Genomic DNA, 23,936 nt, shown 5'->3' with positions numbered 1-23,936 from the left:
TGCTTCTACATCTGCATTGCTTGCTATTTGGGGATTTCGGCTGGGTTTCTGTATAGCACTTTGTGACATCGGCTGATGTAAAAAGGGCATTATAAATAGATTTGATTGATTGGTACTACCGTGTGGTGTCTGGACTGGTTCTACCGTGTGGTGTCTGGTCTGGTCCTACCTACCGTGTGGTGTATGGTATGGTCCTATCTACCGTGTGGTGTCTGGTCTGGTCCTACTGTGTGGTGTCTGGACTGGTCCTACCGTGTGGTGTCTGGACTGGTCCTACCGTGTGGTGTCTGGTCTGGTCCTATCTACCGTGTGGTGTCTGGTCTGGTCCTATCTACCGTGTGGTGTCTGGTCTGGTCCTATCTACCGTGTGGTGTCTGGTCTGGTCCTACTGTGTGGTGTCTGGACTGGTCCTACCGTGTGGTGTCTGGACTAGTCCTACTGTGTGGTGTCTGGTTCTACCGTGTAGTTGTAACAGTATAACTTTAAACCGTCCCCTCGCCCCGACACGGGCGCGAACCAGGGACCCTCTGCACACATCGACAACAGTCACCCACGAAGCAGCGTTACCCATCGCTCCACAAAAGCCACGGCCCTTGCAAAGCAAGGGGCAACACTACTTAAGTCTCAGAGCAAGTGACGTAACTGATTGAAATGCTACTAGCGCGTACCCGCTAACTAGCTAGCCATTTCACATCCGTTACACTCACCCCCCTTTCAACCTCCTCCTTTTCCGCAGCAACCAGTGATCCGGGTCAACAGCATCAATGTAACAGTATAACTTTAAACCGTCCCCTCGCCCCGACACGGGCGCGAACCAGGGACCCTCTGCACACATCAACGACGGTCGCCCACGAAGCATCGTTACCCATCGCTCCACAAAGGCCACGGCCCTTGCAAAGCAAGGGGCAACACTACTTAAGTCTCAGAGCAAGTGACGTAACTGATTGAAATGCTACTAGCGCGTACCCGCTAACTAGCTAGCCATTTCACATCCGTTACATAGTGTCTGGTCCTACCGTGTGGTGTCTGGCCTGGTCCTATCTACCGTGTGGTGTCTGGTCTGGTCCTATCTACCGCGTGGTGTCTGGTCTGGTCCTATCTACCGTGTGGTGTCTTGTCTGGTCCTACCGTGTGGTGTCTGGTCTGGTCCTATCTACCGTGTGGTGTCTGGTCTGGTCCTATCTACCGTGTGGTGTCTGGTCTGGTCCTACCGTGTTGTGTCTGGACTGGTCCTACCGTGTGGTGTCTGGTCTGGTCCTACTGTGTGGTGTCTGGTCTGGTCCTACCTACCGTGTGGTGTCTGGTATGGTCCTATCTACCGTGTGGTGTCTGGTCTGGTCCTACTGTGTGGTGTCTGGACTGGTCCTACCGTGTGGTGTCTGGACTAGTCCTACCGTGTGGTGTCTGGTCTGGTCCTACTGTGTGGTGTCTGGACTGGTCCTACCGTGTGGTGTCTGGACTGGTCCTACCGTGTGGTGTCTGGTCTGGTACTATCTACCATGTGGTGTCTGGTTTGGTTCTACCGTGTGGTGTCTGGTCCTGCCGTGTGGTGTCTGGACTGGTTCTACCGTGTGGTGTCTGGTCTGGTCCTATCTACCGTGTGGTGTCTGGTCTGGTCCTATCTACCATGTGGTGTCTGGTTTGGTTCTACCGTGTGGTGTCTGGTCCTATCTACCGTGTGGTGTCTGGTCCTATCTACCGTGTGGTGTCTGGTCTGGTCCTACCGTGTGGTGTCTGGTCTGGTCCTATCTACCATGTGGTGTCTGGTCATACCGTGTGGTGTCTGGTCTGGTACTATCTACCGTGTTTTGTCGTCCTCTGGTGGCTCTGTTTCTGTAAGAATAAGATGTGGTCTCTGTTGGAGGTTCGATTGAATACTGGAGATAGCTATATACTGGCAAAAACTTAGTCAACAGTATTGTTGTATTTGTTTATAATTCATTGTATCAAAAATAATCTGCCATTCAAACTGAGTGATGTGACTCGAGAACATTTCGAGACTTCTTAGGTCACATGAGTGGAAACAGAAGCTAATGTTAGCCCGCAGACGCACCTATCAGATGTTGTTCGAGGGAGAAGCTGCTAGGCTAGCTAACTGCTATTGAAGACCATCCTAGGGGGACAGCTACAAAAAAAAGCTATAAACTATCACAGTCGTTCAAAACTTGGCAACGGTAAATGAATAACTAAGTCCCATTATCAGTGTCTTATGGCTTAGATAGCTGGCGTAATCTTTTTCAGCAGGCTTGATAGCTAGTCAATAGGAGAAGAAAATGTGGCATCTACGTTAGGTAGTAACAACGCTAGCTAAATCAGCTAGGTAAGTCAGCTAAATATCGACGGTCATCCAACTTCAGACTGTTGTGCGGGCGTATGTTTGCCCTATTTCTTATAGCTAACTATCCACGCTAAGTTTCAAACATTATTCCGCGGGTAATAGGCATTTGTTCGTATCATATTCCAGATAACTATGCTTGAGCAATGTCACTTGTTAGCTAGCTATGACGTGACAGTTTATGTATCGGTAATGTTTTGTAAAAGGCTGGTTACAGACAGCTATGCAGTCACTGTACTGTATATATGCTTGCAGGTTCAGTCAACACATTGTTTGCTATTTCGTTCCAGCTGGTTGAATGTTGACCACGGTTAAGATAATGACCGACACGAAACATAGACACATGTGACCAAGCAGCTAATGTCTATAGCACATGATCCTGGCCAGCTGGAGGCTTCAATAATTAACGGGTAAGTCCCCTTCTCCCTGTTTGAGTGGGGGGTTGATTTGCTGTGAATGCCACTGTAAGATAAAAGTGCTAACATTCAAGTGTTTTTCTTAGGTTTCAGAATATCTACACTGAGTAATAAAGGTAAGTCTGGCTCCTAAATTTTTTTTTTTTTAAATAGGTAAAACAAAACAGATTTGAAAAACCTGAAGGCTATTGTGCGACAGTTGTTAGTTACACATTACATCCTGTCCCCTAGGTCCTATTTTCCAGAGGAAGAGACTACGTTTTGTTAAGAGCCATGGCCACCAAGTCATCCCTGCTAAAAGTCATTCTGCTAGGAGACGGAGGAGTGGGGAAGAGCTCCCTCATGAACCGCTACGTCACCAACAAGTTTGACACGCACCTCTTCCACACCATCGGAGTGGAGTTCCTCAACAAGGACCTGGAGGTGGACGGTCGTCTGGTCACCATGCAGATCTGGGACACGGCGGGACAGGAGCGTTTCCGCAGCCTCAGGACTCCCTTCTACCGCGGCTCCGACTGCTGCCTGCTCACCTTCAGCGTGGACGACAACCAGAGCTTCCACAACCTGGCCAACTGGAAGAAGGAGTTCATCTACTATGCCGATGTCAAGGAGCCTGAGAAGTTCCCCTTCGTGGTGCTGGGGAACAAGGTGGATGTGTCGGAACGACAAGTTTCTGCTGAAGATGCCCAACAGTGGTGTCGGGAAAATGGCAATCACCCTTACTATGAAACCAGTGCCAAGGATTCCACCAACGTAACCATAGCCTTTGAGGAGGCAGTGCGGAGAGTGCTGGCCATGGAGGAGAGGGCAGACCACCTCATCCCCACGGACACAGTCAACCTCCACAGAAAGCCCCGCTCCAGCACTTCCTGCTGTTGACAACGTGTAGGGGTTACCCAATGCTTGACTTGGACTGAAAGAGGTGCCAGTATTCATTTTGGGTGCCGGTACTGTTTACATTTAGGTGCAGGAGCTCCACGATACTTTTGAACTAATATTCTATAAGAGAAACAGGAGCCCAAGCAGTAGAACATTTTGAGGTGCTGGTACTCCATTCTGTTGAGCTCCTGCCCAAGTCAAGCACTGGTTATACAACTTATAATGAACTGGAGCTAGGAGGACACACAGGCGTATTTATTAACACTCATGCTCTCAAGTACAGTAAGCAAGCACTGGCTAGTGTCCGTGGATGATATTCCAATGGGTTTGTTGGTCTTGGGACTCATTGAATGTAAAGCGGGTACTGAAGAAGAGTATTATTTTTGTCAGATTCCACCAAGAAATGCATTATAATTTAAATCAGTGCAATCTTTGAATTATATATATTGTCTTAAAATATCACATTTATATTACGCCATCAATGTGGTTGCCAGAAATACATTCACAAAGCATCACTTCCTGTTCATATTACACAGCCAGAAAGAAGTTCATTGTTTTGTAGAAAGGTTTTCTTACACTGTGACTGAAACCAAGGTTGAGATGAGCGGCCTTACCAGTGAAAGTATCATAATTGATTCCATTCAAAACATATTGCGGACCATATGTGAATATAATCCCACCCAAATGTGATACAGTAGAAGCAAGTCACTTTTAATCATCAATTGAGTTTAAATGGGATTAGGTAAAAAAAAAAAAAAAAAAAATCCAAACATAATATATTAATATTTATTACAACAAATGTTAATACAAAGCAGAGTAATTTATGCAGTCTTAATTTGAAAAAGTTGAAGCACTAATCTAGCATCACTACTTTATAGTACAGAGAGAAATCTAAGCAGAAATGAAGGTTTAGGATTTCTTACTCTATTACTTACTCTTACTTTATCATATAATATTATTGGTGCTGGTAGCTGAATTTGCTGGCCTTGCGATATCTGCACAACATACCGTAATGAATGACTTATCATTATGCAATGGACACAATGTTCAACACTTGCACAGGACGAGCTGAAATTATAAATATGAAATGAATAAAGAGTTCTTATGCTGCATGACATTCTGCTCTCTACCAATAAGTTAGTACAGAACTTTGTTTTTACCATTACAGAATTACAGTGTTCTGATAACTTGGTTTACTGTAATTAACAGATGGGTGATACATTATGAACTTGGACATGGTGGTGGATATGATAAACCATGTTTAATGTATGTACCTGTCCATTTTTTTTCCTTCTATGGGCGTCTTATCTAACATGTATTTTCTTTACATTTATGGAGATCAATTTCATTTTCTTACCCACTAGTATAGTTTTAATACTAAAATTTGATTTCAACAATCATTGCTTATTGATTTTACAGTATTGTACATCCTCACAAAATAAGAGTGCTGAGAACAGTTTTCTTTGCTCAGCTTTTATATAATTTTGCTACAGCAGTGTTGTCCGGAATGACTGGAATGCAAGTTGAATGAAAAATGCTATTTGAATAAAAACAGTCCTTGAATGAATGATCTTCCCTGAAGACGTTTGTTTTTAGTCGCCACTGTTACACAGGGGGGGGGGGAAACACTTTGTTAAATGTGAAAAAGATATCAGTTAGACTTCCGCAGTAAGTCATTTGGGAAATGTTTTCTGGTGTAGTGATTATTACTGCATATATACAGGATCTATTACACACAGAATGTGAGTGTTTGTTTGCATCGGCTGGTCTTTGTACATGCTTAATGATAAGTGAAATGTTCTGCCATTAGTTTGTATGGCAAAGGCACACACAGGCACGCTAGTGAATTATTTGGAAAGTGTTTTGATGAGAGAATCTGGTCAGTAAGACATAGAACATTTCACAAACATCAGAAATTAAATATACATGTTTTAAACAAGCTCATACAGACCATGTCACTATTATCAAACTAGACCTCATACAGACCATGTCACTATTATCAAACTAGACCTCACAGACCATGTCACTATTATCAAACTAGACCTCAGAGACCATGTCACTATTATCAAACTAGACCTCAGAGACCATGTCACTATTATTAAACTAGAGACCTCATACAGACCATTTTCAAACTAGGCAACAAAAAGCTGGTGACACTCAAACATGCCATTAATTCATTATAAAACACTGCCCAATGCTATCTTTTATACTGTGGTTGGTAAGAATAAAGAAAGTAAACCATAGTGAACTTATCAAAACACAACCAACAGGTGATCGTAGACCAATGATGTGTATGATAAACACAATGAAGAAAATAAAAAAAGGTGCAGAACTCAGGTTGGTTCATTAGCTCAAGAGGTGCTTCTTTCCAAGGAACTGCACTTTTCTGTCAAATGCCGTCGACCGGATTGGAGCATTGGTTTCATAAAAAGGATTCATTGCAAACTGGAAAAGAGCACAGATTACTGAACAGTGATCAATCATCATAATGTTAATTTAAGTTAGGTGTATATGACCTGCACAGAAAGGGCAACTCACCTTAATGTATAAATCATACACATCATTAAAGAAGTTTTTGATTCCGTCTTCTTGTCGTACATCATGAAGCATGATGAATCTCATATGTGATGGAGATGGTTAAGGGGAAAAAAATGGAGCACAGACACTACCCATATTTCTCTAGGCCCTTTGGCCAAGGAAACAATTACTATTTGTTGAATTGTAGACATAATATTTCAGGAATACATTATTCCCCTTTTTTGTTGCAACGTTTCCAGGGCTATATAGGTCTCAATGGCCTCGTGGTAAGTGTCGTCTCTGAGATTGGAAGGTTGGGTAAGGTTGGATCCCTGGCCGATTCATGCCAAAGACTCTAAAAATGGGACCCGATGCCTCTGCTTGGCACTCAGCATTAAGGTGATGGATTAGGGGTATGTCCCTGCAATAGACTAGTGTCCTGTCCAGGGGTTGCGCTTGTACATCAAGCTGCCTCGCTACAGAAACAGGAGATATGCTCCTATTAAATCAATCAAATGTATTTATAAAGCCCTTTTAAATAAGCAGATGTCACAAAGTGCTTTTACAGAAACCCAGCCTAAAACCCCAAACAGTAAGTAATGCAGATGTAGAAGCATGATGGCTAGAAAAACTCCCTAGAAAGGCAGGAACCTAGGAAGAAACCTAGAGGAACCAGGCTCTGAGGGGTGACCAGTCCTCTACTGGCTGTGCCGGGTGGAGATTATAAGAGTACATGGCCATTAAGGCCAGATCGTGTCCTATGGGCCCTTCTGCCTCAGACACTGCTACTTACTTACGTGTAGGTCTTGGGTAGTAGTCAAAAAAGGATATGTCCTGCGGTGACAAAGGCAGAGACAAACCACTCATTGAACTTGTCCACAGTTTTCAGGTACATGTTGTTAGACAGCCACATGTTTTCATCCACCAGGTCGAGAGCTGCATGTGCAATGAACTGGTTCAGATGCCGGTGGTCATCCTGTTTACATATAGACAGAATGGATAAAACAATGACATATCAAGAGTGTTTATTCCTCTATGAAAAAGGCATAAGAATACACAAAATATTTCTACTTGCTCTCAAACATTACTTCAAATGATCAACACACAGTGACCAAAAGAAAAACTTCTGGATCTGCTTTAAGCTATGTAATTGAGTGAGCATTACAGTAACCTCTTTTTTTGAGTGGCTGTAGATAGAGATCTCAATACATAGATAGTGATGAAGCTAGCTACCAATTTAGACAGTTGTCAGGAGCAGAGACCTTTCTAAACTCAGCAAAAAAAGAAACGTCCCTTTTTCAGGACACTGTCTTTCAATGATAATTCGTAAAAATCCAAATTACTTAAAAGATCTTCATTGTAAAGGGTTTAAACACTGTTTCCCATGCTTGTTCAATGAACCATAAACAATTCATGAACATGCACCTGTGGAACGGTTGTTAAGACACTAACAACTAACAGTAGGTAATCTGTAGGGAATCTGCTTGAACATGCTTTAGGCATGCTGCAAGGAGACATAAGGAGACATGAAGACTGCAGATGTGGCCAGGGCAATAAATTGCTATGTCCGTACTGTGAGAAGCCTAAGACAGCGCTACAGGGAGACAGGACAGACAGCTGCTCATCCTCGCAATTGCAGACCATGTGTAACAACACCTGCACAGGATCGGTACATCCGAACATCACACCTGCGGGACACGTACAGGATGGCAACAACAACTGCCCGAGTTACACCAGGAATGCATAATCCCTCCATCAGTGCTCAGACTGTCCGCAATAGGCTGAGAGAGTATGGGCTGATGGCTTGTAGGCCTGTTGTAAGGCAGGTCCTCACCAGACATCACCGGCAACATCACCTATGGGCACGAACCCACCGTCGCTGAACCAGACAGGACTGGCAAAAAGTGCTCTTCATTGACGAGTCTCGGTTATGTCTCACTAGTGGTGATGGTCGGATTCACGTTTATCGTCGAAGGAATGAGCGTTACACCGAGCCCTGTACTCTGGAGGGGGATCAATTTGGAGGTGGAGGGTCCGTCATGGTCTGGGGTGGTGTGTCACAAAATCATCGGACTGAGCTTGTTGTCATTGCAGAAAATCTCAACGCTATGCGTTACAGGGAAGACATCCTCCTCCCTCATGTGGTACCTTTCCCTCAGGCTTATCCTGACATGACCCTCCAGCCTGACAATGCCACCAGCCATACTGCTCGTTCTGTGCGTGATTTCCTGCAAGACAGAAATGTCAGTGTTCTGCCATGGCCAGCGAAGAGCCCGGATCTTAATCCCATTGAGCACGTCTGGGACCTGTTGGATCGGAGGGTGAGGGTGCCTTGGTGGAAGAGTGGGGTAACAGTTGACAGTGAGAGGCAGTTGACAGTGAGAAGACGTTTCTTTTTTTGCTGAATTTATATTATGTTGAGAATACCGTAAAGATATATACCTTTGACTCAGCTTTACCAACAGGCAAAAACTCAATTTCAAAGACTGGGTTGTCATGATGACCAACCATGACGTGATAGAATCTGCCAGACATGTTTCTTTCCAGCAATCAACACGGTTCTGTGTGAACATGAATATACATTGGCTATTTCTGTAACTTGTGATGTAAATTGGTTAGCTAGTTAACGTTATATAGCTAACTAAGTTACGTAACTAACGTTAGGTAGCTATGTTGCCAGCACGCTTCCAAATGCATTATTATCATCAAGATAAACATATTGAAGCAAACTGAACATGTCTTAATTTACAGATAGATGTTTAGATCCAAAATGTACCTGTGAAGCAATAGTTTTAATTTGATAAAACAAACGTTTGTTTACCTGCAATAAAAAAAAAAAGAACTCTCCTTCCTTCCAGGGAATATCGTCACTTTTTGATGACGACATGAAAAGGTGCAATCGACCACTGAAATACATTTGCAACAAGTGAAACATTTGCAACTAGTTTTTAACTTTGTGTATGTTAGATTATATTTAGTTCATTTATATTTAATAGTATATATTAGTTGATTAATTTATCTGTATTTAGCTCTAATTTCAAAGACAGAATATGAAGGTCATAAATGTGCGACTGGAAATAAACAATAACATTGTAAGTTCGTTAAATTCAAAACTGTTCGCACTTGGAGAGGACTTCTTCTTCCTCTTCATCTTCTTCTTTTTCTTCGACATAATGGCGTATTGCAAACAAATGTTTAAGATGCATGCTGCCACCTACTGTGCTGGAGTGTTTGGTCAATCATGGTTTACAACATTAGCTCCACAATTCTAAACCCTCCTACCTAACTCAGTACTTCTGAGAAAAAAAGAGCCCTACACATTTCTAAAATACGCTCCCCATCCCACAAATCCCTTCAGTACAACCCCAATTCCACTTCTCAAAACTTTCACAGATGTAACCATTCTCAGTTTGTCCTCTCCACAACTTGACACAACGTATGGGTCGGCCAAAAAGCAGGAACCCACTCTTTCCAAAAATCTCACTCCTACCGGTCCAAAATCATCTCTGGTAGGACTCTTAGGTCAAACGGTGGAAGACTCTACCACACCTGCCGTGATAGGCAGGCCCACTACACACTGGACTGGCTCAACTTCAGAGCGCTCACTACTGTCGACAGACTCCATTTAGAGATCATCAAGGTTCTCAAGAGAGCTTGAAGTTCTATAAGTAAGATTAATTGGTTTGTAATCGGGAGACGTAGGTATGTACACCTCGAATTAATGTGTATACTCAGGAGACAAATCTCTGATATTAACAGTGCCATTCTTACGCTTCCTCGTCATCACACTTCGCCCTCCCCACCTGCTAACCGTTTTTCTGGAAAGCAGGCCATTGGTTACTAAGCAGGTTATTTCAACCCGAATCCCTATATAGCAGTGCTGTAAACACGATATAAATGTTAGTCTCTTTACAGAGTATTAGGTTTTTGCTTTCAGCAAGAAAAACCTGCAGCTAGTATTCGTTGATTGACCCTCTCTTCCCCTGGAGGCTTTATCCCCAGATGAGTAGAGGAAGAGGCTTTACCAAATCTTTAAGAATCGACGAGTGCTTGACACACTTAAAATAACTATTTACATGAGCATTTTGCCTGTTAGATTGCATTAGTTAAAGTCGTACTACTGCCTTGGGTGGAGAAACTGTTCCCAGGCCAGTCCCTATGAAGTCTGACTCTGTCCTGATAACCACCAGTCTGGTGGCAGATCACCTGCAAAACTCTGCGTCTGAGTATACCCTGTCAGTGTTCTAACCGGAATGTGTTCTACCCTGTCTGTGTTCTACCCTAAATGTGTTCTGCCCTGTCTGTGTTCTACTCTGTCTGTGTTCTGTCCTGTCTGTGTTCTACTCTGTCTGTGTTCTGCCCTGTCTGTGTTCTACTCTGTCTGTGTTCTGCCCTGTCTGTGTTCTACCCTGTCTGTTTTCTGCCCTGTCTGTGTTCTACTCTGTCTGTGTTCTACCCTGAATGTGTTCTACCCTGTCTGTGTTCTACCCTAAATGTGTTCTGCTCTGTCTGTGTTCTACTCTGTCTGTGTTCTGTCCTGTCTGTGTTCTGCCCTGTCTGTGTTCTACCCTGTCTGTGTTCTGCCCTGTCTGTGTTCTACTCTGTCTGTGTTCTGCCCTGTCTGTGTTCTGCCCTGTCTGTGTTCTACCCTGTCTGTGTTCTACCCTGTCTGTGTTCTACCATGAATGTGTTCTGCCCTGTCTGTGTTCTGCCCTGTCTGTGTTCTAACCTGAATGTGATCTGCCCTGTCTGTGTTCTAATCAGAATGTCTTCTACCCTGTTTGTGTTCTTCCCTGTCTGTGTTCTACCCTGAATGTGTTCTGCCCTGTCTGTGTTCTACCCTGAATGTGGGAAGAGATCAGGAGCACTATTGCTTTGGAGCAGTAACACAGTTACTCAGATTGAGGAAAAGGATGTGTATATGCGGAGCCGAGCTGTGTTGAAAGAAATAGAAACCGTGCGAAATAGAGAAGCAGAACAGAGGTTAACGATGAAGGCTTTCGGAAAGGAAGAATAAGTCATGTTACCACCCTCATGTTAAAGTCATTATCATCCTTAGTCATCCTTTATCAGCGTTGGTTTAGCGGCTTACTCGCAGACTGTGTGTTGACCACAGGACCTGAAAAATACAGGTGAAGTGATATCAAGCTGAAAGAGCCAGCAACTATTATCTAAATAAAAGTACAGAACAGTCCAATTAGGCTAAATCTGGCATAATAATACTATAGAGGACACTTATGACCAAAAGACGAAGAATGTGTTTCAAGGTATTATGATATTATTATTGGACTGTTCTGTACTTTTTTTTAGATAATAGTTGCTCGCTCTTTCAGTTTGATATCACTTCACTTCCCACTTCCAGCACACAGGAGGCCTCATCGTTTCATTATAACTATTCCGCTCTGCATCCAGAAGGTGGCACTCTTGTGTAAGGCAAAAGTATGAATATTCATATCTTCTTTGTCTTGTTTGTTGTGATGTATTGTGTGCTTTGGATCCAGTTTATCAGCACAATTTCTTCACCTTCTGATTCAATTTATAAAGAGCTATTGTGATTCTGTTGTTGGTTTGGACAAATTGTTGCTGTCTCAGTAATGTATAGGATAAAATAAAGGGATGTTAGTAACTTTGAATGTTAATAAGTTTGACTCTCACCACTTCTATCACCTCTTCAACCCTACAAACACACAGGAGGCAATTTATTTGTAGATTGTAAAGCTGGCGAGTATAGCCAGCGGTCAGTTAGCATTAGTATAACATGTGTGAGGACTGATCACAGAGGCTGTACAACAAGCAGTCCAGATGCATGGCTTCTTGAATAGAGCAGTTTCCTAGTCACATAAACCACAGTCTATATGCCATACAATATTGTGTCAAACTTTTGTGTTGTGTGGCTCATTTGCATGTTACAGTCTAAGTATAAGACGTTTGATGTAACACTTCAGGAAACCATCATTGGAATGTACCTCATCCTGAGGAGAGAGAGGGTGGAGCAGCAGGCCCAGCTCAGGCTGCTGAAGAAACAGTTGGAGGGGGCTCAGGATGAGACCCAGGGCCTGCCTAAGAGCAGGCGAGGAACGGTGGCTCAGGAGGAGAACCAGGGTCTACGGTCAGGGGAGGAACGGTGGCTCAGGAGGAGAACCAGGGTCTACGGGCAGGGGAGGAATGGTGGCTCAGGAGGAGAACCAGGGTCTACGGGCAGGGGAGAGGAGAACCAGGGTCTACGGGCAGGGGAGGAATGGTGGCTCAGAAGGAGAACCAGGGTCTACGGGCAGGGGAGAGGAGAACCAGGGTCTACGGGCAGGGGAGGAAGGTTGTCTCAGGAGGAGAACCAGGGTCTACGGGCAGGGGAGAGGAGAACCAGGGTCTACGGGCAGGGGAGGAATGGTGGCTCAGGAGGAGAACCAGGGTCTACGGGCAGGGGAGAGGAGAACCAGGGTCTACGGGCAGGGGAGGAATGGTGGCTCAGAAGGAGAACCAGGGTCTACGGGCAGGGGAGAGGAGAACCAGGGTCTACGGGCAGGGGAGGAAGGTTGTCTCAGGAGGAGAACCAGGGTCTACGGGCAGGGGAGAGGAGAACCAGGGTCTACGGGCAGGGGAGGAAGGTTGGCTCAGGAGGAGAACCAGGGTCTACGGGCAGGGGAGGAATGGTGGCTCAGGAGGAGAACCAGGGTCTACAGGCAGGGGAGAGGAGAACCAGGGTCTACGGGCAGGGGAGGAAGGTTGTCTCAGGAGGAGAACCAGGGTCTGCGGGCAGGGGAGGAACGGTGGCTCAGGAGGAGAACCAGGGTCTACAGGCAGGGGAGGAATGGTGGCTCAGGATGAGACCCAGGGCCTGCCTAAGAGCAGGCGAGGAACGGTGGCTCAGGAGGAGAACCAGGGTCTACGGGCAGGGGAGGAACAGTGTCTCAGGATGAGACCCAGGGCCTGCCTAAGAGCAGGCGAGGAACGGTGGCTCAGGAGGAGAACCAGGGTCTACGGGCAGGGGAGGAACAGTGGCTCAGGAGGAGAACCAGGGTCTGCGGGCAGGGGAGGAACGGTGGCTCAGGAGGAGAACCAGGGTCTACGGGCAGGGGAGGAACGGTGGATCAGGAGCAGAACCAGGGCCTACGGGCAGGCGAGGAACAGTGGCTCAGGAGGAGAACCAGGGTCTACGGGCAGAGGAGGAACGGTGGCTCAGGAGCAGAACCAGGGCCTACGGGCAGGCGAGGAACGGTGGCTCAGGAGGAGAACCAGGGTCTACGGGCAGGCGAGGAACGGTGGCTCAGGAGGAGAACCAGGGTCTATGGGCAGGGGAGGAACGGTGGCTCAGGAGGAGACCCAGGGTCTGCGGGCAGGGGAGGAACGGTGGCTCAGGAGGAGAACCAGGGTCTACGGGCAGGCGAGGAACGGTGGCTCAGGAGGAGAACCAGGGTCTATGGGCAGGGGAGGAACGGTGGCTCAGGAGCAGAACCAGGGCCTACGGGCAGGCGAGGAACGGTGGCTCATGAGCAGAACCAGGGCCTACGGGCAGGCGAGGAACGGTGGCTCAGGAGCAGAACCAGGGCCTACGGGCAGGCGAGGAACGGTGGCCGAAACATGGCATGGTCAAGCATTAGCCTCCTCCTGGATGTGTGTGGGAAACCAGTTAAGTCTTTGCTTCCCTTTTTTCTCACATTTTAGCCTCTCTGACCAGTCCTTTTCTCTAACGGGGAAAGTTGTTTTTTTCACTGTCGCTAGTTCAGGGTTTTTCTGCACACAAAAGCACCGGCTCAGTCAAACCAATGTCCTGTAGCTAGTTGAGGAGATTACCTGGATTGTATCACAAACCATGAATCGTTTAACTTCAACTGAAGTTAACATTTTTGCTACAAAACGTCTCCTTAATATTGTTTGAGCATTGTCACAATACCTTTAACTAAAATACCCAACCTAAATCCAGTCTTACGTGTCCCTAGTTGAAAAAGTAAAGATTGGTAACTGGATATGCTGTACAATGAGTTCCGTAATGCTCTAGTATGTAAGCTGTTAGCTTGGATGTTGTGACTCATATCCGATTGTCTCCCTGTAGATCTGTGCAGGCTATCGGCAGAGCAGCTGGCGCTGCAGACATAGCTGAGAAGGCTGGAGAGCGCCAGGATGCTGTCGAAAGAGGAGTCTGACAGACACAGACAGGTGCAAAAGGCCCAGCTTCAGAGTTAGGTCAGTGACACTGCTTCTCTGATAATGTGGGAAACAATGTGAAGTGTAGCGAGATGACTTTTCTTTAACACACATCTGCTCTAACGTTTATTTCTTCATGGTTACGGTAAAGCCATAAGGCCTTATATCTGGGTCGCAGTCCATTTGGGAGCCTGTAGGTCATCTCTAGAGACCGCAGGAGCGGTAGAGATACTCTTAATGATCAGCTATGAAAAGCCAACTGACATTTACTCCTGAGGTGCTGCACCCTCAACAACTACTGTGATTATTATTATTTGACCATGCTGGTCATTTATGAACATTTAAACATCTTGGCCATGTTCTGTTATAATCTCCACCCTGCACAGCCAGAAGAGGACTGGCCACCCCTCATAGCCTGGTTCCTCTCTAGGTTTCTTCCTAGGGTTTGGCCTTTCTAGGGAGTTTTTCCTAGCCACCGTGCTTCTACACCTGCATTGCTTGCTGTTTGGGGTTTTAGGCTGGGTTTCTGTACAGCACTTTGAGATATCAGCTGATGTACGAAGGGCTATATAAATACATTTGATTTGATCTTGCACTTGTCTTGTGCGCGTGTGCGCGCGCGTGCGTGCGTGCGTGCGTGCGTGCGTGCGTGTGTGTGTGTGTGTGTGTAAGTGGCCAACATCTTCTCTAAGTCCTTCTGCTGGTTGATCGTCTTGGTCCTCATCTTCTCTAAGCCCTTCTGGCGGTTGATCGTTTTGGTCCTCATCTTATCTAAGTCCTTCTGGTGGTTGATTGTCTTGGTCCTCATCTTCTCTTCTTTCTATCCTTTCTTTTTCCTTGTTCTTCAACCTCTTGGTTCTCTGTGATGTGGTGTTTTGTGTGACGTGTGATCTGTGTGTGATGTGTGTGATGTGCGTGATCTGTATCTGTGTGTGATGTGATGTGTGTGATGTGTGTGATTGCAGTGCGCAACTCTGGAGAATGATGCACTGTGTAACCCTTCCTTGGTGCTGGAGATCAGCCCTGATAAACTACTGCCTCCTGATATCTATGTGGACAGAGGTGTGCTGAGGGCTAGAAGGTGTGAAGAAAGTGTGATGGCCTCTCGAGGGCGCAGGCCCGACTGGGGGAGCAGCAGCTCTCCAGACTCTGACGCTGAGCTGGTGGACGGGGCCAAGGCCAGAATCAGAGAGCTGGAGAAGGAGGCAGAGACGCTGGAGGAAGCCTAAAGGAACTACCAGCAGAGGGCCGTGCACACCATCGTGTTACACATGCTGCCCCCTTGACCCCTCTCACCACCACGAACACTGGTATCACTCCACCCTCACTCACCTCAGAGGCAACACCCACCAACGCCCTCGCTCGCCTCGAAAACAACACGTAATCCAAAACCCTTGCACCCACTCACTCCAGCATCCACAGACCTCTCTCACCCCAACGACAACCCCCTCCCAAGAGTAGCAGAACCCCCACCTCCCCCAGAACCAGAGCCCCTCCTCCCCCAGAGTAGCAGAACCCCCACCTCTCGCCAGTCCAGAACCAAAACACCCACCTCTCCCCAGAACCAGAAGCCAAGAACCAGAAGCCCCACCTCTCCCCAGAACCAGAAGTCCAGAACCAGAAGTCCCACCTCCCCCAGCCCAGAACCAGAAGCCCCCCCTCTCCCCAGCCCAGAACCAGAAGCCCAGAACCAGAAGCCTCACTCTCTCCCCAGCACAGAACCAGAAGCCCAGAACCAGAAGCCCCACCCACCCAGCCCAGAACCAGAAGCCCAGAACCAGAAGCCCCACCTCTCCCTAGAACCAGAAGCCCCACTTCTCCCCAGAACCAGAAGCCCCACCTCTCCCTAGCCCAGAAACGGAAGCCCAACCTCCCCTCAGCCCAATATGACCTTTGTTGAAAACCAGCCCCAGCATCAGTACCTTGGTCCAAGGAGCATACTGGACTTCCACACTACTCAGTGAGGCTCTGTTCTTGGGAGACAGAATCCCTCAGGAAGGCAGCTCCTCTCCCCCAGAATCCTGTTGTCCACCCCCCTCTCCCTCTCCAGGAGGCAGCTTTGCACAGATCCTGTGGAAGGTAGGAGTCTCCACTCTGTTTTAATGGGTTGATTCACTTCAAACGGATTTAATGTCCCAAGTGCTTCACTGCCAAGCCTGTAAATGTGTTTCACTGATTACAGTTACATGCACACAATAGTGGGATTATTGTGGATATTCAGATTAATATAATGCTTTGCAAGAAGAACGATTACCTTAATAATCCTGTTTACATGGACACATCTGAAAGCAGGCTACCTGATACCTGATAAATGCAGAAAATCACCAATCAAAATATACATTCTACCAGATGTAATGGGTCCTAGGTGTAGCTGGTGTAGAGAGCCAGGCGCAGGACAGCAGATATGAGTAATCAATGTACTTTTACTCAAAATGTCAAATATACAAAGTAACAAATACACGCACACCATGACAGACCGAAAATACAATAAACAATCACAAACCATGGGGGAACAGAGGGATAAATAATGAACAAGTAATTGTGGGATTGAAATCAGGTGTGTAAAACAAAGACAAAACAAATGGAACATGAAAAGTGGATCGGCGGTGGCTAGAAAGCCGGTGACGTTGACCGCCGAACGCTGCCCGAACAAGGAGAGGGACGGACTTCGGCGGAAGTAGTGACACCACAACGACCATGTAATTTTTGGGAAGTATATTTAATTCTGAGTTCTGACATAGAGTATAAAGTTTGTATGTGAAAACTACTTCAAAGATGCATGCATTCAGTTGGTCTGAACTCACTTCACTCAAGCTAAACAGGGAGGCTCACACTACCGGTGCTGGCACATGTGCAGATCAAATACACCGCTGGAACGCCGATTAAGGTATTTACATCAGTATTTCATTTCCCATTCATAATGTCTGATTAATTGAGTCACCCCCAACCATTCATAATGTCTGATTAATTGAGTCAGCCCCAACCATTCATAATGTCTGATTAATTGAGTCAGCCCCAACCATTCATAATGTCTGATTAATTGAGTCAGCCCCTAACATTCATGTCTGATTAATTGAGTCAGCCCCTAACATTAATTGAGTCAGCCCCTAACATTAATTGAGTCAGCCCCTAACATTAATTGAGTCAGCCCCTAACATTAATTGAGTCAGCCCATATCATTCATGTCTGATTAATTGAGTCAGCCCATACCATTCATGTCTGATTAATTGAGTCAGCCCATATCATCCATGTCTGATTAATTGAGTCAGCCCATATCATTCATGTCTGATTAATTGAGTCAGCCCATATACCATTCATAACGTTTGATTAATTGAGTCAGTCCCTAACATTCATAACGTCTGATTAATTGAGTCAGCCCATATACCATTCATAACGTTTGATTAATTGAGTCAGCCCATATACCATTCATGTCTGATTAATTGAGTCAGCCCCTAACATTCATGTCTGATTAATTGAGTCAGCCCCTAACATTCATGTCTGATTAATTGAGTCAGCCCATATACCATTCATGTCTGATTAATTGAGTCAGCCCATATACCATTCATGTCTGATTAATTGAGTCAGCCCCTAACATTCATGTCTGATTAATTGAGTCAGCCCATATATCATTCATGTCTGATTAATTGAGTCAGCCCATATAACATTCATGTCTGATTAATTGAGTCAGCCCCTAACATTCATGTCTGATTAATTGAGTCAGCCCCTAACATTCATGTCTGATTAATTGAGTCAGCCCCTAACATTCATGTCTGATTAATTGAGTCAGCCCATATACCATTCATGTCTGATTAATTGAGTCAGCCCATATACCATTCATGTCTGATTAATTGAGTCAGCCCATATACCATTCATGTCTGATTAATTGAGTCAGCCCATATACCATTCATGTCTGATTAATTGAGTCAGCCCATATACCATTCATGTCTGATTAATTGAGTCAGCCCATATACCATTCATGTCTGATTAATTGAGTCAGCCCATATACCATTCATGTCTGATTAATTGAGTCAGCCCATATACCATTCATGTCTGATTAATTGAGTCAGCCCCTACCATTCATAATGTCTGATTAATTGAGTCAACCCATACCATTATATAATTAAACAGTAGTTTAAGTCTATGTGTAGTCGTCTTCCTATTTCTCTCTTTGATCGTTTCATGTCTTTAGAAACATCACAGACAGTGACAGTGCTGAATCTGTATCTTCTGTCGTTTGCTGCATTCTCTAGTTAACAGTTGGTACTCCTGTCATCCTCGAGGGCTGAGGAGGTATCGTCTGTGGCGTTTCCTGTGCTGTCTCCTGAGAGGTGTTTCTCCCCACTCGCCCTGACCCGCGGAGAGGTGGCGACCTCACGGGACTTAACTTTCAATTTCTTCCCACCTCGCTGTCCTCAGCTCAGGAGCTCCGCACGAGAAACAAAGCAGGTAGCACCAGGGTTCACCACGGGAACATATTATAACAATATCTTACTGTTTACTTCATGGTATGTTTACTAAAATGGTTTGTTGAGATCGGTGTGGAAGAACTTGACTTGCCTGCACAGAGCCCTGACCTCATCCCCATCAAACACCTTTGGGATGAATTGGAACGCTGACTGCGAGCCAGGCCTAATCACCATCAACATCAGTGCACAACCTCACTAATGCTCGTGGCTGAATGGAAGCAAGTCCCTGCAGCAATGTTCCAACATCTAGTGGAAAGCCTTCCCAGAAGAGTGAAGTCTGTTATAGTAGCAATGTTCCAACATCTAGTGGAAAGCCTTCCCAGAAGAGTGAAGTCTGTTATAGCAGCAATGTTCCAACATCTAGTGGAAAGTCTTCCCAGGAGAGTGGAGGCTGTTATAGCAGCAATGTTCCAACATCTAGTGGAAAGCCTTCCCAGGAGAGTGGAGGCTGTTATAGCAGCAAAGCGGGGGACCAACTCATATTAGTTTTGATTTTGGAATGAGATGTTCGATGAGAAGTTGTCCACATACCTTTGGCCATGTAGTGTACCTGCTGTGGATGGGAGATGACAGAGATGATCAGAGGTGACACAGCCCTATAAGAGCTCAGTGCTGAATCAGTGCCAACCAACAGAGGGTACAGTACATACAGTATGCCATCTGTCTGCCCACACCAAATGTTCCTCCTAACCCCAATTTTTGCATCTATTCCCATACTAGAATGACTGCTAGACATTTCATCATATTAATTACCTATTTATTTCTTGTTCTTGAAATTTAGTTGCAGCCCTCCCATATGTGCAACATGTGTAGTACATTATTTTGTTGGAATGAAATTGTAATATGCAAAGAAAAGGAAAGTAAAATGTCTATAGTATGTACAAGCTGGAAGTAGAGGCTTAAACGTTGTTGTTCACTAGCTTACTCCAATTAAGGGAGGGGTGGTAGGGTTAGAAAGTAATAAAGAAAAAAATATATATATAAAAAAATTGTTTTTAAATGATGTGTTTACATGTGGTGTATTTTGTGTTGTTGTTTGGTTAGTGTGATATGTTGTATGTGTTGTAAAGAAATGATTAATAAAGAAAACAAGACAAAAAACAATGACCACTAGACATATAGTAATAAATGCTATATAGTAATACATCTAGTAATGAATCTAGTAATAAATACTATATAGTAATACATCTAGTAATGAATCTAGTAATAAATACCATATAGTAATACATCTAGTAATGGATCTAGTAATAAATACTATATAGTAATAAATATCTGTTTTTAAATATCAAGTGTCCTTTATCAGGAATAAGTCAGATGTTATGCTTTCTATAAATGTACACAGGTTGTCTATAAATCACTGTAACAACAACACGTACTACTAAATCACGTCCGGCTGTTTTCAAATGTCTGTGTTTTAATGGCTGTGTGACTGGCCTCCAGAGTGGCCTCCAGAGTGGCCTCCAGAGTGGCAGCTGATGATGTATTCTGTCTTGGCCATCCTGGCTGATGTATATTGTGTTGGTCATCCTGTCTGATGATGTATTCTGTGTTGGTCATCCTGTCTGATGATGTATTCTGTGTTGGTCATCCTGTCTGATGATGTATTCTGTGTTGGTCATCCTGTCTGATGATGTATTCTGTGTTGGTTATCCTGTCTGATGATGTATTCTGTGTTGGTTATCCTGTCTGATGATGTATTCTGTGTTGGTCATCCTGTCTGATGATGTATTCTGTGCTGGTCATCCTGTCTGAGGATGTATTCTGTGTTGGTCATCCTGTCTGATGATGTATTCTGTGTTAGTTATCCTGTCTGATGATGTATTCTGTGTTAGTTATCCTGTCTGATGATGCATTCTGTGTTGGTCATCCTGTCTGATGATGTATTCTGTGTTGGTCATCCTGTCTGATGATGTATGCTGTGTCCTCCTACCCTCACGGATTTATGACCAGAGCATAAAGAGCCTCATTTTGTGTCTCTCTAACTCTCCCTCCAGAGCCCAGCACATTCCAGAGCTACAACTCCTGGACACTACAGGCCCTGAGGAGGCCTCACTGCTCCCCACCAGAACAGGAGGCAGAGGAGCCTGAAGAAGAGAAGGCCCCGTCCTCGACAAAGATCCTCTCCAGAAGAACATGAAGATGGGCATGGAGCAAAGACGGAGTCAGCGTGTACAGCTGTGACACACACACACAAGTTGAAGAACTGCTGGTGTTGTGTGTGTGTGTGTGTGTGTGTGTGTGTGTGTGTGTGTGTGTGTGTGTGTGTGTGTGTGTGTGTGTGTGTGTGTGTGTGTACCATGACATTAGGTTTTATGACCATTGACATGGAAAATGAATGCAGTACATAATTGACGAGTACATATTTGTATTTTTTATTTTCATAAAAACAATTAGAGAGGGAGAAATGTCAAAGGGGATTCCAGCCAGACAGGACGTTGGATCCTGGTGTTTGATCGGTAGCCATTTTGATTACTATTCTTTTTTGGTACATTATACACAGGAAGCACTGTATGATGGGACGGTATGTCATTCAATTCACATCATAGTCATATTTCTGCAGGCCACTACAAACCTTTTGAATCTGTTGTACAATATGTCAGAGGCCACTTTGTTTACAGAACAATCAAGTCATACAGTGGCTTGTAAACTTTGGCCGAACCGTATTCCATTCATGGTCAGATTGGCATTTTCAATCGTAGGGTGAGGAGTGATGATCAATATTCAGAATACTGTAACGAGTTAAGTTTCACCTGAAATAAATTCCCAAGGAAGTCCTTGACACTAATAGAAAATACTATAGAGGAATTATATACTTCAGGATTAAGACACACCCTGGACTAAATTGTTCTCTGGAAACCGGCAAACACTGCCTACCATAGTTGTCAGTACAAATGACTACACATCTCCTGTAACAAACTCACCTGTATCACTGCAGAAACAGTTTCTCCTTAATGCACTAATGAATAAACATCAAAATTCCTGTAAGTCCTCTAAATAACAGATAAAGATTGCATCAGTAATTATGTCAGTAATTTAACAACTGCACGTTAAAAAAAAACAATACTGAAATACAATTCAAGAGATTTAGAAACGGGTTTTTCTTCTTTAAGTGGTTATATCTTCAAAAAAACAAGATGGAAATATCACAAAAAAACTCCTGACTTGTAACATCTTTAAATTGTACAGATCAACACCCTAACAGCTGAGTTATCTCAGCTTGAATGTAGAATGGTTAACGTTCACACATCTTACTTGCACTGTCTAAGTCATAAGGTCTGCCATGGTAACACAGCACATTAACATTGAGTTTCAGATCACCAGTTGTCTCTCAACCAAGTCAAATGTAAGCATGTTGTATCTTGTAGCTATAGGGATAAAGATTTGACAATCGCAAATGGGAATTTCAAGTCACACATTGGAATTTGGAATGAACTGTGGAAGATCATACACTATACAATAAGAAGCATTTATTCATCCCAACAATACTTTGGACATACAAGCCCCTCTGTGCAACAAGGTAGTATACCATCCTCATGTTCAATAGTCAAATTTGACCTTATTTTTCATCTCACAAAGACATTAAACAAGACATTTTAAATTATATGTAGACTGTCAATAAAAATGCTGCATTTGAAAAAATAAAACGATACTAATTATTAACCATGGCATCACACAATGGCCATGTATTAAGATGAAATATTTTGGTCAGTCTAACTGTATAATTCTTATTGGCACCATTCACTTGCCAGAGTAAAATAAATAAAAATAAATAAACTAAAATTGTAAGGACTAATGGTGTAAGGACTCAAAGTTTAAGGGCTAAAGGCGTAAGGACTAAACATGTAAAGGATTCCTCCTAAAAGGACTAAAATGAAAACCCCAACAGGTTTGGGTACAGTTTACATGGGCAAGTGGTTATCTCAACTAACATACCTGTGCATGTTCAGTAAGTGTAGCTGCGTAGGCATGAGGTAGTTCCTCTGTTAGGGAATTAGGATTTTACATCATTAGTACCGTTTCAATTCAAATATTAACATTTTAGTTGGAATGTATGTGATGAATGTAACTTGTGAAATTCTAGAATCAGAATGATCATACCTATTTCAACTCAAACTACTAGCAAGAGAAAAGTATTCTAATCCCAAACAGTTTCAAATGGGCAGAGGGGTAACGTAAACACTTTGTCAAAGAAGCCAACACATGCATGTTCTGTTGTACAATAGAATGTTGTTTTGCCTTCTCATTCCTCCTCTTCATATGCTCTCCATTCAGAGCCAGGAGGACCAAACTTGTTTGCAATTAGCAACAGCACATTGCACCACTTTTATATATATGTGATGTTGTAAGGCGTTTCATGTTGTGCTGTGAGGTGTAATCAAAACTGCATCTTTGATTTTAAAAAATAAATAAAAAAAAGGATTCTCTTCTCGCTGACAAGAACTTCCCGCTCTTCCTTATTCATAATGGCCGACAGTCAGACCAGAATCATAACAGAACACTCTAAAACAAGTTTCACTATTTATTTCCTTATTGTTTTAGAATAGTGCAATGTTTCAAGTTCACCAGCAATCACTGGTTAGAAAAAAATCAAAAATCAAAATAATAATAGCTACAAAAAAATCCTAGAAAAATTTGAAAAATAAAAACAAAAGTATAGTCACACACGAAACACAAAACAGAGGTTCTGACACAGACATCTTGATCAGTTAGTTGTAGAAAGAGACATTGATGCATTAGTTTGTTAGGAGCCGTGTTAGTACTGTGCTGAATGAGGGCAGCTGGCAGGTTATGGGAGAAGAGTGTTCTCTTGGTCAGACCGCCTGAGATGGCCTGTGTGTGTGTGTGTGTGTGTGTGTGTGTGTGTGTGTGTGTGTGTGTGTGTGTGTGTGTGTGTGTGTGTGTGTGTGTGTGTGCGTGTGCGTGTGCGTGTGCGTGTGCGTGTGCGTGTGCGTGTGTGTGTGTGTGTGAGTGACCATAGAGGTGTGAGGGCGGACCAGAGCGTAATCCTTATGTGTAGGAATTGAGGCGTTCCTTTGAACGAGACGTGATGTCATGCAGCTCCTGCTCCTCCTTCAGTTTGATGTCTTGATAGGCATGCATGTGACTGGCATCCTTTAGGTAGGCCCAGTTTGCTGAGAGAATCATGAGGAAGTGGATCTGGAAGAGAGGGCCGAGGTGGAT

The 23,936-nt window shown here is 44.3% G+C and overlaps 3 protein-coding genes and 1 pseudogene across 7 annotated transcripts in view; 2 read left to right on the top strand and 2 right to left on the bottom strand.

Moving 5' to 3' along the window:
- Positions 1–1,818: 1,818 nt before the first annotated feature.
- On the top strand, positions 1,819–5,197 carry LOC129820840 (ras-related protein Rab-9A). 2 transcript variants are annotated; one of them, XM_055877863.1, is made up of 4 exons: positions 1,819–2,174; positions 2,626–2,745; positions 2,838–2,867; positions 2,983–5,197. In XM_055877863.1, exon 4 carries the CDS (start codon positions 3,025–3,027, stop codon positions 3,628–3,630), a length of 606 nt encoding a protein of 201 aa, XP_055733838.1. In that variant the 5' UTR covers positions 1,819–2,174; positions 2,626–2,745; positions 2,838–2,867; positions 2,983–3,024; the 3' UTR covers positions 3,631–5,197. The 2 variants fall into 2 exon arrangements, with proteins under 2 accessions (XP_055733838.1, XP_055733839.1); XM_055877864.1 differs by having other exon boundaries at positions 1,819–2,320.
- Positions 4,403–9,368, bottom strand: LOC129820841 (trafficking protein particle complex subunit 2-like). 3 transcript variants are annotated; one of them, XM_055877865.1, is made up of 5 exons: positions 9,271–9,368; positions 8,969–9,053; positions 6,981–7,123; positions 6,169–6,256; positions 4,403–6,075 (listed from the first exon to the last, which is right to left on the bottom strand). In XM_055877865.1, exons 1-5 carry the CDS (start codon positions 9,351–9,353, stop codon positions 5,977–5,979), a joined length of 498 nt encoding a protein of 165 aa, XP_055733840.1. In that variant the 5' UTR covers positions 9,354–9,368; the 3' UTR covers positions 4,403–5,976. The 3 variants fall into 3 exon arrangements, with proteins under 3 accessions (XP_055733840.1, XP_055733841.1, XP_055733842.1); XM_055877866.1 differs by lacking the exon at positions 9,271–9,368 and adding an exon at positions 8,590–8,708 and having other exon boundaries at positions 8,969–9,244; XM_055877867.1 differs by lacking the exons at positions 8,969–9,053; positions 9,271–9,368 and adding exons at positions 8,590–8,708; positions 8,924–8,967.
- Positions 9,369–13,060: 3,692 nt separating this feature from the next.
- LOC129821568 (uncharacterized) lies at positions 13,061–20,843 on the top strand (annotated as a pseudogene).
- Positions 20,844–21,103: 260 nt separating this feature from the next.
- LOC129820839 (neuronal membrane glycoprotein M6-b-like) overlaps positions 21,104–23,936 on the bottom strand; it is a 66,250-nt gene continuing 63,417 nt past the window's right edge. For both annotated transcript variants that reach the window (XM_055877862.1, XM_055877861.1), the window contains exon 7: positions 21,104–23,912. In XM_055877862.1, the coding sequence (XP_055733837.1) occupies positions 23,763–23,912 (150 nt within the window). In that variant the 3' untranslated portion in view covers positions 21,104–23,762. The remainder of the gene's footprint in view (positions 23,913–23,936) is intronic.

The sequence above is a fragment of the Salvelinus fontinalis genome, chromosome 23, assembly GCF_029448725.1.
Source record: "Salvelinus fontinalis isolate EN_2023a chromosome 23, ASM2944872v1, whole genome shotgun sequence".
Lineage (NCBI taxonomy): Eukaryota > Metazoa > Chordata > Actinopteri > Salmoniformes > Salmonidae > Salvelinus > Salvelinus fontinalis.
The sequence above is the reverse complement of the archived record's forward strand: the minus strand, read 5'-3'. Positions and strand labels throughout refer to the sequence as shown.

Coding starts and splice junctions, on each gene's coding strand:
- LOC129820840 (XM_055877863.1), top strand. CDS start 3,025: ATGGCCACCAAGTCATCCCTGCTAAAAGTCATTCTGCTAGGAGACGGA.
- LOC129820841 (XM_055877865.1), bottom strand. CDS start 9,353: ATGCATCTTAAACATTTGTTTGCAATACGCCATTATGTCGAAGAAAAA. Junction 7,124..8,968: donor TCTTTTTTTTTTTATTGCAG/GTAAACAAACGT, acceptor ATATGTAAACAG/GATGACCACCGGCATCTGAA. Junction 6,076..6,168: donor TGTATGATTTATACATTAAG/GTGAGTTGCCCT, acceptor GCTCTTTTCCAG/TTTGCAATGAATCCTTTTTA.